Source organism: Eublepharis macularius, chromosome 5, assembly GCF_028583425.1.
Source record: "Eublepharis macularius isolate TG4126 chromosome 5, MPM_Emac_v1.0, whole genome shotgun sequence".
Taxonomy (NCBI): Eukaryota; Metazoa; Chordata; class Lepidosauria; order Squamata; family Eublepharidae; genus Eublepharis; species Eublepharis macularius.
Window position 1 is genome coordinate 144,918,551 of NC_072794.1, and position 18,283 is coordinate 144,936,833.

Consider the following 18,283-nt stretch of genomic DNA (forward strand, 5'->3'; position numbering starts at 1 on the left):
TTTCATACTCAAGGACGGGGTGGGAGGGGGGGAATACAAGTGACTTCTAGCTCACCAGACTGTTGTAGTGGTTAGAATATTGGACTAGGATCTGGGAGACCCTGTCATGGAAGCTTGCTGGAAGGCCTTGGGCCACTTACTCTCTTTTCAGTCTAATGTGTCTCTCAGGGCTGTTGTGAGACTGTAAATGGTGGGGGCGGGGAGACCAACATATGTCATCTCAAACTCCTTGGAGAAAGGGCAGGATAAAAATGCACTCAATAAATACAAACACACCTGATACATTGGGCAAAATCTTCTTTACCACTGGTAGGATGACACAGGTGAGTAGGCTATGGGAAGACAGCCCACAAATTGGTCATCTGTATGAGGCACAGAATATTGTCCTCTAAAGTCTTATTCTACTTTAAATTAAGGCCAAGTGGCATGACCGTTTGGAGCCCTGGCAGCTCCCACATAGTTATTTTTTTGGCTGTTTTAACATGTGTGTGTATGTTTATGTGTGTGAAGATCATTACCACATTACCTACATGCCTCCACCCCTTTTATCCTCAAAACAACCCTTTAAGGTGGGTTAGGCTTATGGCTACCCAGTGAACTTCAGGGCAGTGTGGAGATTTGAATAAAGGTCTTCTCAGTCATAGTCCCTAACCACTTCACCGCTTCAGTTCATGAAGTGCAGGCACGTTTCCAGAAAAGTCAGCACCTAGAAAATCAGAGATGTTAAGCATACCTCACATCCTTTTGCCATAGCAAAACCTCCTCCAAGCAGCAAAATTATGTTCCAAGGTACGCTCTCTTCAGCTTTTCTCCATGATAGCAAGGGTTGGTTTTCCGTGTTTGGTGCTACACAAACAAGTTCATGACACAGAAAAGAAACAGATAGTGGTTACCATCATGGATCATTTGAGCAAAAGACTCTATGAAGTCCTCAGACTTGGGAACTACCTTCCAAATTCCTCTAAGGACAGTGATTTCCAGCAATGCTGTTCCAATCAGACATAAGGACAACCTACAATCCCTCCCCAACATTTCTTGATCTTGAACCAAGAGCTCAGCCCTGGTTTGCAAACTTGGTTTGCAGACAAAGGAACAAAACACGGTTGTTCTGTCAACCTTTAATCTCTGAGCTCCATGCAAGAGGAAGAGGGAGGGGTAGGGAAGGAGACGAGCATGTGAGCCTGAAGGTTTCCAAGGCTCCTTCCTATAAGGACAAACCACAATTTATTATGCCTTAATGGAACATCACATTCATTTCCATCCACAGAATTTCATATCATGTATCGAAAGTCACATATCTGGATAACATACCAGTGGTCACATTTGGGGTTGTTCAGTTTGGAAAATAATGACTAAGGTAAACGTTTACAACATCATGTGAAGAGAGGGATTGGAGAGAAATGATCTCCTTCTTTCAGAATTCCAGAACTTGGGGTCATCAAGTAAAGTTGTTTGATAGTGGTAATTTTAAAGCCTTTTTTTTAAAAAAAAAACCCAATGCATAACTGGCTTATGGAAATCCCTGTCACAAGATGAAACTGTGTGTTTTTATTAAAGGGAAGAATTCATGGATTATAGGTCTATATCAACTAAACAGAATCCCCATGTTGAGAGGCAGTATACCACTGAATACCAGTTCCAGGATTAGAAGGGCTTTGGTCTGATTCTTATGTTCCTATTTATTTATTAATTCATGTTTGTTCCTTTTTTATGCTGCCTTTTCTGGCCCAGGGTCATCCAGCCAGCTTCATGGCACAGTGAGGACTGAAACCTAGATCTCCCAGATCCTAGAACACTTTAACCATTATTTTAATCACTTGTGGCCATATATATGTATTCAACATGTGTCACCAGGCATCTAGCCAAAGGTATTTTCTTTCTGGCATGAATTCTTAAAGAGTATGTTATTATTAGCTATTATTACACATGTATTTAAGCTGATGTGAATAAAAAGATACTTTGAAAATTGTTTGCTATGCACAATTGCTTAGGGTGGGGCACAACAAGCAAAGTCACAGCACCAGGTTACAAATCAACACCAGAATTGCAGTGGATTGTTTTCTGACATCACTGAAGATAGATAAGCCAGTGGATAGGTTTTGAGAAGCAGAAAGCTGGAACAGAACTTAACCCACACACCAAACAGAACCCAGATGCTTTCTATTTAAGGATTGGTTTGTTATGGGAAAGATTGGGTGTACAAGGTTCACCGTACCAGAGACAAACCCTAATGAATCGGAGTGAGTAATCACACGTGCTGCTGAGGCAGGAAGAAATACCCACTGACATTGGCTGTTGTGGGTTTTCCGGGCTGTATTGCCGTGGTCTTGGCATTGTAGTTCCTGACGTTTCGCCAGCAGCTGTGGCTGGCATCTTCAGAGGTGTAGCATCTTCAGAGGCTGAGAGTGGGTGAGTGGACCAAAGGTTGTAAGAACATAAGAAAAGGTCTGCAGGATGAGGTCAGTGGTCCATCTAGTCCAGCACTCTGTTTCAGCACAGCAGCCAACCAGCTGCTCTGAAGGGACAACAAACATGAATCTGTCTAATCCTTTTTAAAGCCATTTTTGCCTGTGACCATCACTACCTCCACTGGCAGTGAATTCTACAATTTAATTTAATTATTAATTGAGCAAAAGTCACCAGTGAGTTTTATGTTAAAGGTGAGATCTTAATCCAGGTCTCTCAAATTCTAGTCCAACACACTAACCACCACACCATGCTGGTGTTAGCTAATTTGAACTAGGGGGAAACAACAACAACAACAACAACAACTGTGTTTATATACCACTCTTCTAGACAGATTAGTGCCTCACCCAGAGCGGTGAACAAGTTAGTGTTGTTATTATCCCCACAATACAGCTGGGGATCTGGGGCTGAGAGGAGCGGCTTACCCAAGGCCACCTACTGAGCTCATGACAGTAGTGGGATTCGAACCAGAAGAGTGCTGATTCGCAGCCAAACCACTTAACCGCTGTGCTACAAATGCTTTCCTTGCCCCATTAGATACATTAGGAAAGTGACATTTGCCACTTTGCCTGCAGTGCTAGCTGCAGAGTGAATCTTCTTACACTAGACTTGATGAATGAATAAAATATGCAAATTTGGGGCAAATGTGTTTTTCAGTGCAAAATAGGCAATATTCTTCAACATCAGTCTGGTCACAAATGGCCATTTCCCTTTCATTTGCCTTGTGGATCCAAGTTAATTATGGAATTTTTCAGCTCAAATATTGTGTGTTTTATGTCAAAGAAATATCCAGATCCTTCCATAAGCAATCATAAATTGATCCCCCCCCCACCACCACAGAGCTAGATACTGTGTTACACAAGGGGTTCCCCATGGTAGTAGAGAAAGACTAAACAAGAGACTGAAACCCCTGTGAAACACCCTACCTGAGGAGATCAGGAGAGCCCCCACTCTCTTAGCTTTCTGCAAACGATGTAAAACCAAATTATTCAAAAAGCCTTTTGTATTGGGGGGGGGGGCTCTCAGATGCTTCACTAATGAATTAAGGACCATAGACCTTAATTGTTGCCTTATGTACTACCTGTTGCCTTATATACGTGCTCCTATGAGCTACTTGTACATCATGTGGTCTAATGTCAGCCCCAGAATTGCTTATGTTCTGTTTCAGCATTTCTACAACTCTGTATTGGATTCTTACTAATGCTATGTCGTTGTAAAATTGTGTTTATTTACCCTATAGCATTGTTTATGGAAATGTTCTTGATATTGACTGTACTAATCTCACGCTGTGTAATTCTCCTTGAGACTCAGTGAGAAAGGCAGACTATAAATGACAAATAAATAAATATACAGAAGCACTCTGACTGATAGTTTTAGTACACTAGTATAAATCTTCACATGGTCACACTTGGATTACTGGCAACCAGGGCTCATTTCGAGGGGGAACGCAGTTCTGGCAGTTCCCCAAAGAGGTCACATGTCAGGTGGCCCTGCCCACCTGACTCTCGGCCATTTTGGGCCTGTTTCAGCCTGGATTGGGGCTGAAACAGCCTGGATCGGGCCTCTGACGGGTGGTGGAGCACTCTCCCACTCAGCAGCGGCCCAATCCTGACCATTTTGGGCCCCTTTTTGGCCATTTTCAGCCCCTTTTTGCCATTTTGGGCCCAATTTCGGCCCTGAATGGCCAAGATTGGGTCCAAAACAGCCAGGATAGGTGATGTCAGGGGGTGTGGCATATGTAAATCAGTTATGCTAATAACACACTTCCAGTGATGGCAAGGGGCGTGGCATATGCTAATGAGTTATGCTAATGAGTCATGCTAATGAGTTCCTCCAGCTCTTTTTCTACGAAATGAACCCTGCTGGCAACAGTTTGCCTCCACCATTTTTCTTTCCCTAAAGGATCTCTAAGAAGCCCTTTGGTCCCATAAAAATCCTTTTCCTGTCATTCCCTTCACATACTGGTCATTCTAGCACCCCATCTATCCTTCTATTATACCTAAACTTTTGGCTCCATACTGAGCCATATTTGGCTCTGGAGCCACAAGTTGCAGGCACTTGCTTCAGACCATACCTTGGGACCTCATAAGGCCACTAAGGCACCCTTCTGTTGAGCAGGGAATTAAAAAATCAAGTCACCTTATCTTCCAGATACCATCTTCCATAATATCTTCCATAATATCTCTATAATAGTGTCCCAGATGTTCCTGAGCAACTCTGTCCAGGTTCTCCTCCTGAAACACTTCACTGGTGCAGGCTGGAGAGGGAGTGGAATGTGACAGAATATGTTTGGGGTGACATTTAATGGGGAAGAGAGCACCTCAAAAGGACTCATAGTCTTAGGAACAGAATATTCCCTCAGTGTGTGGTTACGAGCTATTATGACATCAGCAGCCAGCAACTCTAAGCGGGTCTAATAGGAAGTAAGTCATATTTTATTCAGTGGGGATTACTTCCAGGCAAGTGGAAGAGCAACCTAATTTGCTCACCCATCCCTTCCTCTTCTGAGCTCCAAAACAACTACTCAGGCCATTAGAGGAAGCCCGTGACCCCTCCACACACACACACACACACACACAGCTTCAGAGAATAGGGAAACTGGGGGCAGATAGTGACAGCCAGCTTATGACTCACGGGAACCTAGCTTGATGATAATTTGAACAGAACACCCAGAAAACAAGAACAGGACCTTGGTGTTGGTGGATCAGGCACTTACCTTTCAAGTCAAACCACCATTTAAGGGATGGCCTTTTTGAAGGGAAGAAGAACAATATTGTCACTATTGTGACTCCAGTAACAGCATCTGTGACAAAACTAACGCAAAAAAGGAGGAAGAATTACAAGCTGAAAGGCAGAAAAGGGTCTTCATTATTCTCAGTATAAGGGGTGGGAACAGGGGCTGTCAAAGAAAATGTTGCATCAAAGGTCAGTAATGCTAATTGTTTGTTTCTCTGGTTTAAAATCTCTCCTGCAAATTACAGCCCCCAAATGGGCTACTGCTCCAGTGGAAAAACGAGCTACAAACCTAAATGAAAACTAGAGAGAACATGACTGTCTTAGCTTTTATGAAGGCTTCTCTTCTGCAATTTGTTTGACTATTCATAGTTTGATTGATTATACAGGCCCATTGCAGCCATCTCCCACTCTTAGGAAACCAGGTTTTCTAGGACAAAAGGTCTGGGAGAAACCTTGAGTTGACTACACAGTTCAGAGGAAACTTTGATAAATGGACCTAATTTGGTTAGGAACTATAATCTCTTTATGACAAACTGAGACACCAACAAGATGAGTTAATTAAACTATCCTTGATCTTCATTCTGTCAAATAGGCTTTCAGCCTATCTGTCATGCATCATATGTATTTTGTCTCAGTGCCTCTGAGTGGGAGCGGAGAGTACCAGAACTGTGTAAACCTGTTGCTAGCTGCTTATCTTCCAGGCAAGGTGTTTTGGTTACGAGTTCTTGCAGATGCCTGGGAATGTGACCTTGGGTCCACTACAGAGACTGAACTGAGCTCTTCTTCTTCCCCCTCCCTTCTTCCCAGGCGATGCGCACCAAAACTCCTAACTGCCTCTTCTTCCTGCTGGCGGCCGGGAGGAGACATTAACCTATAACTGATCTAACTTTTCCACCTTTAGTCATTCCAGTCAATTCCCTTATTACAGTATCTTGAAACTGGTATTTACTCTAAATAAACATTTTAAACTTATAAACTGGAGTAATGCAGTAAAGTGTTTAGGAGAAGTATCTGGCAAGACCTGACACATTAATCAGAAACACTTAAGAGCCTTCTTCTGACTAGCAATTTGCACAACTGCTTTAGCAACTTTTACATACCTGATCAATTTTGACAATAATTACACAGTAAGATGCCTTATTCTGAACCACACCAATGTCCCAGGGCAATATGCCAAGACTATCTCTGAATCTCTAAGGTATTAGGCAGAAGCCCTTCTACATTTTAATACCTGAGATCTCTTTTTTTTTGGACATATCTGTGCTTGATCCTGAAAACTACCTGTGAAGTCCTTGCAAGACCCAGATATGGCTTTCCCTCAAAGTTCTCATAACAGTGTACATGTCTTAATTGATCCAGAGGAGTTAGCCATGTCAGTCCTGTAGTAGCAAAAATAGAAAAGAGTCCAGTAGCACCTTTAAGACTAACCAACTTTACTGTAGCATAAGCTTTCGAGAATCACAGTTCTCTTCTGCATCTGAAGAAGAGAACTGTGGTTCTCGAAAACTTATGCTACAGTGAAGTTGGTTAGTCTTAAAGGTGCTACTGGATTCTTTTCATGTCTTAATTATATCAGGACCAGCAAGCAACAGTAGTGGGTGGGTGGGAGGGAGGGAGGAGCAAGCTAGCTCACTTGGTCAAGGTACCCCTGGAGTCCACCATGGACAAGGGCAGAAACGGCATAGGTCTGAGGGGTGATGATGGATGCAAACCACTCTTGTCACTTCCTCCCACACTGCCTCCAGTTGGAAGTAAGATGAGGCAAGTGCCATCTTGACACCCTAGGCAGGTTGTTGCAACCCTAGGAGTTGCTTGAGCCATTTGGATGAAGAAGTGGATTTGGATACAGTAAGGGGAAAGATTCTTACCCTGGGTTGAAAAAGCTTGCCCAACCAGTGATGAATTTTGGGTCTCTGGAGAATAGCAGGATGGCAAATAAGCAGAAGAGAACAAAAACTGCTTGTTCAGCAAACCTGCAGGGGAAGGAAATGCAATAAGCCATTCTAAGGAAGACATCAAAGCTTCTTTTCTAAACTTGCTTAGAGTAAGTTCAACTAGATGGATGGAACCTTGCATGAGATGGCTCCTAGCAGGCTGCTGGGTTGTAAATAAATTATAACCCTAGGGTCAGCAATGTGTTCAGTAATGAGGATCAGAGAAGGAATTTTTGCAGTTGTATGCTCGAACATTGCAACAACCATGAGTAAAGTATTTGAATCAGCCATACCAAAAAAAACACAAACCCAATGAGTATGAATATACACAACTAGATTAATTTTTTTATAATGAATGCCATTAAAAAGTGAGCACTTATGGGAAGTTTTAAGCTGCAGTTGCATTGTATATCTGTTTCTTTCCTGTTTTTAAAGCAAAAAAAAATTGCAACCCTACACTTGGGGATAGGATTGCATTGCCAGCCCCCACCCCATTTTTTGCACGCCCACCCACACCCACACACTCTCCCAGCCTGAATGTATGTATTGAATCATGCTCCTCACAGTTACTCACAGCTACCTCACTTGGTATATACATTTCCCCGTGCAAAAACAGTGCAGGGAAGAGTTTTCCCCTTTCTGCTGCTGCATGTGCACACAATACCTCCACGAGGAGCAGCAAAAATGAAGAACTGTCTCCCTTCTGCACTGTTTTTGCATGGGGGGGGGGGAAGCTTGGGAGAAAGCCAGGAGCTTTCTCTCCCCCAGCGGCAGCTTTTGCAGGCTGTTTGTTTTATAGAAGCCAGTCCTCGGCTCGAGGTGATGTGTGTCTGTGCAGAGCACAGCTTGGCTCTGTGCAGAACTTGTGAAAGAAGTAACATGTAGGGTGATTGTCAGGGGCCATGGAACTAAGACAACCTGATTAGCCTGAATGCAGTAGCTCCTGACCCCAACAAATGTATGTGTACTCAGATGCAACCCTGAAAGCAACTCTGGGCAGGAGCCATGTTTTCTGATCACCTCCCTGACTTCTCAGGCCATAGGCTGTCTGGGATTGCAGGAGAGAGACAGATCATGCTTGATATCAAACTGAGATACAAAGATCAGGCAGCAGGAACAGAAAAGCTAACTCACTGACAGGAAAGGTAGCCAGGCTTCCCTGGGAGCCTGGACACTCCCTTAACAATAGTTCTATTCTTTGGCGTCCGAGGGACATCACAATTCAGGCCGTATTTAAAGATCAGTTTGCTGAGTGATAATTGACTTTCCAGAACCATCAAGAAATGCAGAGTCCCCTGAAAAATTAATCATAAGGAAGGCTAGGACATCACCCATCTCCCAGCCTTTGTTAATCAGGCTTGCTGCTCAGATAAATCCATCAAGCCATTATCCAGTCTTTGTCCAACAGACCTGAGCTGGCCACCTGTCAGGTAAACTACTTTTTCTTTCCACATACTTTTAAATCATGTCCATATCTGGAGTTCGCTTTACCTTTCACTCCCCTAAAATTCCAACCTTCCAATCAAAGTTTGTAAGCCTGGGCCCGGGCCCGTGAAAGCAGAGGCATTACCTTCCTCTCAATACATCTAGAGGTGCATAAAAGCCATCTCTCAGCCCCCCAAATTTTGTAGCTGGTTTCTGGATCCTACTTACTACCCTAACTCCACAGTCGGTCTAATACAGAAATCACTTAGAGCCAAGCTACAAGTGACACCTTACACAGGTTGGACGCTTGTCAGCTTCCCTCAAATTTTGATGGGAAATGTAGGTGTCCTGGTTTTACAGCTTGGCTCTCTATTACAGCTGCAAGACTAAGATGCCGACATTTCCCATCAAAACCTGAGGTGACCTGACAAGTGTCCAACCTGTGTCAGGCGTCACTTGTATCTTGGCTCTTAGTCTCCTCTGGGTTTCCCACAGACAGCAATAGGCTTCCGCTGCATTGGATCCTTCCTTCTTCCTTTCGATTTCTACGAAGAATAGGAAAGGTATATCTTTGCTCCCCATCTTTAAGCTATAGCCCCTTATGTTCCAGTTCTCACTGCACCACACAGAGAGCTGGCATTCTGCTTCTCTCTGCTAGTTAGAAAGAGAAGACACTTCTCTTCCCCATTCCCTCACATTTACACCTTATACCTTAGAGGCAACCACTGCTCCAATTGGAATTGGAATAGTTTTGATTGATGTTTTCTGGGTGTTGTTAAGAAATGTGCTATTGCTTGTGCTCTGTTTTAATACTTGCTAGTATTTACTTAGGAGAAGTCCCCCCTTCATAATATTGTACCTAGTCCCTCAATAAATTCCATATTTCTCTTCAAACCTTTAAAATCTATGTCTGTTGTCCATTTACTGCTGAATCCTGCTCCTCACAGTTACTCACAGCCACCTCATTAGGTAAAGATCCCTTTCCCCACACTGTACAAACAAGCAAGCTAATTCCCTATACCAGCCTAAATGTGCATGTTCATACATGTGCATGGATACGTGTGCAGGGATACGTGTAACAGCTGCCAGCCTCCAGGTGGTGCCTGGAGATCTCCCAGAATTACAACTGCTCTCCAGAGCAGTTCAGCTCCCCCAGAGCAAACGGCTGCCTTTGAGGATGGACTGTATGGCATTATGCCTCTCAGAAGTCCCTCCCCAAACCCTGTTTTCCCCAGGCTCCACCCCCAAATCTCCAGGAATTTCCCAGCCTGCAGTTGGCAAACCTACTGGGGTTGGGGGAAAACATGATTTTAAAAAGCCGTAAGTGAGCACTTAAATGGAAACTCACTCAGTTATCCTTTATTCTTCAAGGCTTTATGTAATAGCAAAGTCTAGGGTCCAAATCACAAAACATTAGATTTAAGGGCAGGAGAGGTGCGCTGATGCCATGTGGAAGAAATCTGGAGTTGCTAATCAAATTGGCAGCGGCTGGTTTAATGGACTTTCAGAGCTCTTAGAATGGGGGAAAGAGTCTTTGATTCTTAAGATGACAATTTGCAGGCTGCTGGTGCAGGACGAAGGGGGAGGTTAATTGCTTTCATTTAGCACTTGCAGAACAAATCACTGTCTCAAGAAACATTTGAATTAATAATTAGATAGGCTGACCTCAAACTGCTGTCAAACTAGAGGAGATGAGAGAAGTTCTGTGACTGGGGTTCTCAAGCATTTTCTTTGTCAATTAGCATCTGTACAGAGTTGTAGCTGTGTGGTGTATGTGGACTGGGATATGTTGCAGAAGGAACCAAGAAAATGGCACACGGGGTGAAGGGTTAAACCCTTTCCCCAGTGCAGGGCACCCTAGTCTGCCTTAGGGCCTGCATTGTTGCTATTGACCAAGAGAAAAAAAATCCTTGGTAGCCCTGAACACGGCTCCTGGTTCTCATCTCCTTTCAATTCAATACTCAAAACAAAAGTGTTGAAAATCTTAACCAGCATCAGGATTTGCATGTGTGTGCCTTCTCAGCTATTATTTAAAAAAAGAGCCTATAATTTTAAAACTTCTGAACAACTTCTTAAGAAATCTTTAGCACCAGCTTCCTCTTATGAAATATTAAAGCTAAAGAAATACTTGCTACTGAACAACATATTAAACCAAACCCTCTTAATTACTCTCTAGTCATTATGTCAACAATTATTCATGAAGTCATCAGCATTGCATCATTTGTCTGTGGAATCATTCTTGGAACATTTTACTACAAAATTCAGTGGGCTGGCTAATTAGAGAATTAGTCTGTTCCTTGGTTAAGTAATTTAGAAGGTGTAATTAACCAAGACATCCTCAGCTGTGAAGATGCAAGTTGACTCCTCAATTTGAAATTCACTTTGAAGGTATATTTGAGATATGCCTTCTCAAGCCACCTTAACATGGGTCTAAAGGTGAAACATTTGTGAAAAGTAAATAAGAAAAGAATGAGGAAGAGATGGGAAAGAGGTTTCCAGTGATTCAAAAAAAAAAGAAGAAGAAGAAAGGCCAGTCTAATAAAATTGACAGAGTCAAACTACACATTACATTTTTTTTGGCATTCATTTCAAAGTAATTTTCTTCTGAAAATGCAGCTGACTGGGATACTTTTTAAGGATAAGAACAGCATGGAGGGATGGGGGTTCTTTAACTTTTTCCTCCCTTGAAGTTTTGTTGCTGAAAAAAATCCATTCCCAATCTGCTTTTACTGCCAGTGGGGAATATGCCTTTTTCTTTGTAAGGGTATATGCCACGTGGCTGGCTTTATTTTTCAGTGACAGAATAGCAGAAGAGCAAACCTCTCCCCCTCCGCTCCATGAACATGAAATAAACCATAATGTATAATATGTATAGTATGGCACTAAATGATAAAAAAACACTTCATGACAAATGCCTTAATTAGTACATGGAACTTTAGATGGAACCACATTTTATCTCAGCAAATCCATATTCCCAAGGCCAAGCCCACATTTCCAAGATAATACCTGCCTGCATCTGTGTGTGTGGGAGAAAATCAACAGTGGGAGAAGATGTACCTATGCCTTCCTACACCTGTTTATTTTACCCTGCCAACTGTTTCCTGCCTCCTCATGACAAGGAGGCCATTTTCCCTTTAGTTTGGCTGACTTCTGATCTTAAAGCCAGGGTGAGAGAAAAATAAGCTAAAAACAACTAGGAAGAGGAGGGCACTGAACAGATTTGCTTGGTATACAGTCTTCTCCTACCCGCTGATTTCCCCATGCCAATATCCCCCAAACTATGTTAATGGTTTTCAAGAGGCTATGAACCATGTGTTTGTCTGGTAACTTTGGCTTTGCTGTGGCATACTGCTTAAGTGGCTGGGCTGCAAATCAGCACTCTGCTAGTTCAAATCCCACTACTGCTATCTCCCACTACTGCCACTTCTCTCAGCCCTGGCTCCCAAGCTGTATTGTGGGGATAACAATAACACTCACGTTGTTCAGCGCTGAGTCCAGAAAGGTAGTATATAAGCACACTGTTGTTGTTATTTTTGTTATTACTACTACTACTACTACTACTACTACTATTATTACACTCAATGACACTCTAGCATAAATAGCTTTCCTAAAGGATATGTGATTATTATCATGACTATTAAAATGCTTAATTAGCATGATGGGCAGATAGTAATATGACTAATATATTGCAGATGCAATCACTTCATGCACATATACTTCATGAGATTCCTGTAAGAGGAAAATGAATTAGCACAAGTATAGGTTTTACTCTCACAATGTACCCATGAACAGTAGTTTACTCTTCTGGGAAAACAGCATGAGAGATAGGAAGGCTTACATCCCTTCATCCCACATGCTGTTGCCCTGATCCAAACCAGGCCCGTGCATAAATTATTCCAAGTACAGAATGCAAATGATTAACAAGACCCAGGGAAGACACATGAGTTGGCCCTCTGAGTGGAGATTTGATCCTAAGTCTTCTGGGGCAAAGTCCTAGAAAACTGCACTTGGTCTCTATAACACACGTTCTGATTTTTAGTTCATGACTCACTCCAGACCACGCAGTGAGCTTCATGTCTGAGCAAAGGATGTGAAACTGGTTTTCTACATGTGAACTCAGCATGCTGTCTACTAAGCTACATTGGCCCTTGCTCCATACCGGCCACTGACTTTGAAATGGCTACTAATTAAACTAGCCAGCGCTCTAGCCACTACAGAACACTGTTACACCCCTACATATGATATTCTTATAATAATGCTGCTGCCCCCTTCTCTGATTTTAGCACCTCTAGTTTGCTTCTTGTATTGTTTTATTTGCAACTTACTTTATTGGTCCCAATTTTTGATATTCATCTTTTATAACCGATTTGGCTTTGGCTTCTGCATCTGCTCTGATTTCTGATTTCTTCGTTCTCCTACCAACATGGGAAGAAAAAAAAACAGGCTTAGTTTTCATATTCTAAGTACACAGCAAACCTTCTTGTGGAAAAGTGTAAGGCGTTCTGTTACCTTATCTGTGCATTTGTAGGCAAAAGATTTTAAGAAGCATTCATTTTTGGAGGAGCTTTTAGTTGAATATATAATTATTTGTCCTTGTTGACAGCTTTAGCTTTTTATTTTCACGTTCTGTGGTTTTAAGGCTTTAGTTTTATTTCTTACTGTAATATTAATTTTGTTTTTAGTTGTAAACTGCTTTGGGAGCCACTGGCTGAAAAAGTTGGATATATAACCCTAAGAAAACTAAATAAAAATACTGATGTTTGATTAAATATGTTGAAACCTAAGCTGAAAACTCTGTTAAGATTTTAACCCCTTCTGCATAGGCCAGTTTTGCTTGCTCAGTTCCCATACTGCAGTGGTTGCTTTGTGACCATGTTTTGTGACTAATTGCTGCCATGAGTAGTCATTCTGGCCATTATGTGGTTTTCCTACTGCTTTCCATGGAACTCTTATACCACAACGTTTTTAAAGTCCATTTTGCAGTCGGCTATTTCCCTGTGCACACACTTTATTCCGTTTTTTGGTGTTCCACCCTCTTCTGCTCACCCTCCTGGCCTTCTGCCCTCCCACTTCATTGTGATCGGCTACTCTCATCTACCCAGCCACTCCCTCTCCCATCCTTTCCATCCCTCTCCCATCTTTTCCTTCTTTCTGTCCTCCCCTCTTTCCTCTCCTTTTTTAAAAAAAAAATTAAGTCCACCACAGGATCAATGAATTGTTTGAAAGCACACAGGTGGAACTTCCCTTTTTATTCTTTTTGCTTTTGCATGGGTGGAAATATTGTATAGAGGGCAAAATATCTGGGTATCAGAAATAAAGACTTTAATATTGAGTTTTAGATTCTCTTTTTATCTCATGGTAGAGAAACAGGTGCTTGAGGGCAACAGAGAAGGAGGCAGGAACAGAGTTTTGCTCCAATGAGATCATTACTTCAAGGTAAAATTCCTTTTAAAAATATTATTTCTCTTTGTTTCTGGGAAAGAAAATGTCCTTGTTCAAATGAGGAATCATAGTTGATTCTCACAACCTATCACACGCGGAGTGCCTTAAAAGGAAAAAGAGGAGCACAGGCGAATCAGCAAATCAGGATCAACAAAGGAAGGGGGGGGAGGGTGGAGAGGCTGAAATCCAGGAAATAAGTCAATCCAGAGCATCGAAGCATCGATTCAGCGCATACACAAAAGGCAGGAAGGAGGGAAGGGCTGGTGCTGCGATGCCACAAATGATGGCATCAGTGACAACAATGTAGGCACTCATGATCTCAACACATTTTGGCACAGTGTGGACTAAAAATAATGGGTCCACATCAACCAAACATGAGAGGTGCAAACTGCCACATACAAGCCAATTCCATGCCTTTTGGCTTGAATTCTGGGATAGTGAGGAGGAGTTATGTCTGTGGTGCAGAAGGAGATTTTGCTGCTTCTGCTGTACAAATGAAACCTTTGAGGACCAATTTTCTTGCAAATGGTTCATTTTACCAAGCATGACAAAAAACTCTCTTGGGGGGCATAGTTGTTTTAAGAAAATCTTTTGGTGTTAAAGAAAATCCCTGGTAACAGGCACACCCAGCTTATACTGGAGAATCATCTCCCACTCCTATTGTGAGTACAGTGTAAAACTCAATATGCAAAAATCCCTTCTCTTTATATCTATGCAAAAGGAACTCTGTTTTCCCACAACTAGGGAAAATGTTTTGGGTTTTTTGTTGTAACTATCAAAGTTTGCATTTACAAAGATTAATTTAAACACAAATCAGGGCAAATTTATCAGTCGTTTATCACCTATATGTAGCCTCCCTCATAATAAACGTCTGGATCAGAAAACATGAAAACTGGGTATCCATCGCTCAATATAATCACAAATTGTCTGGATCATTTACTTTATGCAAAGCACTAACAGATGATAAAATAAGGAATTTGGAGGAAATAAAGACTGAAATACTAATGTGTTTCTACTTATTTCAGTCAGGCTAAACCTCTTAGGCAGACAGCGCTAGGCTCAAAGGGGCTTTGACCTATGATGCCATTTTTCCTTCCACTTTTCATAGGTGCATAAGAAAGACACATCTGTCCTAACATTTTTCATGTTAGTAGTGTCATGCCATAAATATACATTTCTGACATTCCCTAGGCTTCCATTAGCTCTGTAGAACTAAATAAGATCATCAGACATTCAGTCTGCCCTTTACTGAGGATGTTGTAATAAATATGAAGAGCATTGCATAGAAAAAGGTACGTTACATTGATTTTTAAAGCAAAATTAGCGGTGTTTTTAAAAGGCTGTAACTACATATTTCCAAGTCAAAGTTTTTTTCTTACACAGTTAATGCTTTTGAAAGATTTTAACTCAAGAGAAGAAAACCTTTTCTTCCTTAAAATGCAAACAGGTTAACCAGTTAAGCCTCTTGTCCTTTGCCTGCATGGCCCCAATGCAAATTGAGGCTCCACATGATTATATGTTGCAATTTATATACAGATGCAAGAAGGGCTTTTTTTCTGTGGAAAGAGGTGGGGGAACTCTCACCTGGGACAGCTCCCAACAGAAGGTGGTGCCCTGTCATGCACGCATGTTCCTGAAACCATGTGATGACATCACTTCCAGGAAGTGATGTCATCACACATGGTGCAGCTGCCCCCCAGGAGCACTCCTGTGATTTGGGCCCACACATGCACCCAGCCCTTACCTGGGAGCTGGGCCCTCCACCACGGGCCTGAATTCTGGGAGATATTCCCAAAGCAGCAGACACGGCTTGAAATATATCAAACCCACACCAATAAGGGCTTTATAGATCACAGCCCATTGTGTTATTAACAGCCCACAATGTTATTAACAGTCAATGTAGTTCCTTGAGTCTACTCAAAATATTAGCCTAACTGCAATGGTCTGCATGAGATGTCTCTTCAAACCATATTCCATCTTCATGGGCATTTCCATAGTAGTCTAGGTCACTAAGGCATAAATGACAGTAGCCAGATCTCCATCTTCCAGTAAAGGACACAGCTTATGAAGAAGTCAAAGTTAATAATAGGCAATATAGGCTGCACCCAACAACGAAATAGCTAAAACCAGAAGCAGGATGTAGCTCAGGGGCAACAGCAAAGTTGGGTCACCTACGTTGCACACTGATCTTGCAATGAGAGTGTGACCCTATCTAAGACACATCTTCCCTTTAACTGGGTCAAGAAGCCCCCCACCATTGTTACTTTCATTTAGTCTAGACTGAGCTTAAATTTATTCACCTTCATCCAATTCACTACAGAACTCAGACACAAGTCCAGGACTGACCCCACCTCACCTGGGAAAGATGAAAAGGAAAGAGAAGAGTTGAATGTCATCTGCATGTTGATGACACCATGCTCTGTTAACTCCAGATACCCTCACTCAGCAGCATCATATAGATGTGAAAATATGGGAGGTCTTTGAGGAAACCTGTAGGACAATTCCCAAGGAAAGGAGCAATAAATTCCCAAAGCAACCTTTGAAATGTAGGTCAAAAAAGTAATGGGAACTCGATACAGTGGTGTCCCAAGCCAAAAAGATCCAGAATGATACCATAGGCTATGGTATTAAAAGCTAGCGAGGGACCGAGAAGAACCAACAGGGATACACTCCCCATATTTTTCTCCTAATATGGGTCATCAACTAGGGTAGCCAAGGCAATCATCTCTTCCCCAAACCAGTTAAAAGATCCAGATCACCAGCTTATCCTAAAGTGTTTTGAGTTGTCAGGATGGATCTGCAATTGTTCATGCCAGCTACCTCCAAAGGTTTATTTAAAAAGCAGGAAGAATCTACCATTCTCCAAAATGGCTGGTATGTGTTCCTTCGAAAAGAAATTGAACACTATCTTTGGCTAACCTACCACTGTATGAAGTTACTAACCCCAATGGGAAAGGACTGAGCAAGCAAGTAGTATCCCAAATTGCCTTCTCAGGTGAAAGTGACAAAAACTCATCCAAGCAAAAACCACTGATGTCATTCTCAGGAATTACAGGTAAAAAACTATTATCAAATGTATTCCCTAAATCAGAGCGGATGCAAGCAATTTTATTTGCAAAGCACCTTGAAAAAGAGTAACAATGGGTTACAAATGGTTCTTAATGGTTCCAGTAATGAAAAGTGAACCAGTTTCTTAACTAGCTGGAAAAACTCCACTAGATGGCAACTTGCAGATAGAATACTGGTAGGCTAGGCATGTCTTCTTTGCTGCCAGAACTGCCACAGAATAGCAAGTGGCTTCAAATGGATTCTGAGCCATATTCAACAGGATTCAGTTCAAGTTTTCTGCCACTTGTGCTCATATGATCACCCCAATCATTCCCACAGGAGTTCTTCATTTAACCAGAGAGAAACTTCACATCTACAAATTGGGAGAGGGGTTCTCAAAGCAACTGTGTCTATGGCTCAATTCAGTTTTCTATTCCAGGAGTCAACCAAGACCTTGAGAAGATAGCCTGTCAAATCATCTGATAGTTTTTGAGAGCTTCCTGGAAGTCTTTGGCACCAGGAGTTTATGGGAATGAGCCGTTTTATCAGTCCTCTACCCCTGTGGAAGGTGATGCATTCCATGAACTTCACCTTCACCAGGGCCGTTTTCACACTACTAACCTGCTTCCATAATGTTGCGAAACATTGTGCAAAAAACATGGAAGATAGCTTCTTCTCGCAAGAGTTTTGCGCGATGTCGCGCATGTCCGAGGTCTGAGCCCCAGCCCCCAGACTTGACAAGAGGGAACAGCAGGTCAACCGGGCTGACGGGCAAACAGAGGGAGCAGCCAGCAGCCAGCAGGTCAGCCAGCAGGCAGTAGGTCAACCAGTCTGACTGGCAAACAGAGGGGGCAGCCTGGGGACAGCAGGTCATCCCCTCCCACGGGCAAATGGAGCCAGAACCTGCCGGTGCCAGGGGCAAGAGGCAAAGGCCCAGGGCCTCAGGAGTCAGGGGGAGACAGAGAGAAGCCAGCGAGTTCCACTCCCCTGAGGAGGGAAGGGGGGACTAAGCAAGGCAGAAGGGGGCAAGGGCAGAGGGATTGGGGGCCCAGCAGTCACCCACCCAAAGACCTTACCTAAGGAGGAGAAGCAGCAGCAGCCCCAACAGCCCAAAGCCATGCCCCAGCTAGAAAATAGTAGCCTGGCCCAGGAGTTGCCAAAAGCCAAGCCACTCCAGGTGGGGCTATTGGAGGCACTCTGCAGGAAGCCCTGGGCAACCAGCCAAGGAGCCG

At 42.7% G+C, this 18,283-nt stretch overlaps 1 protein-coding gene across 1 annotated transcript in view; it reads right to left on the bottom strand.

The window, feature by feature from the left end:
• The window catches only part of SLC13A3 (solute carrier family 13 member 3), an 83,934-nt gene that overhangs the window by 11,905 nt on the left and 53,746 nt on the right, over nt 1–18,283 (bottom strand). The window contains exons 7-10 of the mRNA XM_054981171.1: nt 12,887–12,976; nt 7,071–7,175; nt 5,183–5,280; nt 734–846 (exon numbers count right to left, since the gene is read on the bottom strand). Coding sequence (XP_054837146.1) covers nt 734–846; nt 5,183–5,280; nt 7,071–7,175; nt 12,887–12,976 — 406 coding nt within the window. The remainder of the gene's footprint in view (nt 1–733; nt 847–5,182; nt 5,281–7,070; nt 7,176–12,886; nt 12,977–18,283) is intronic.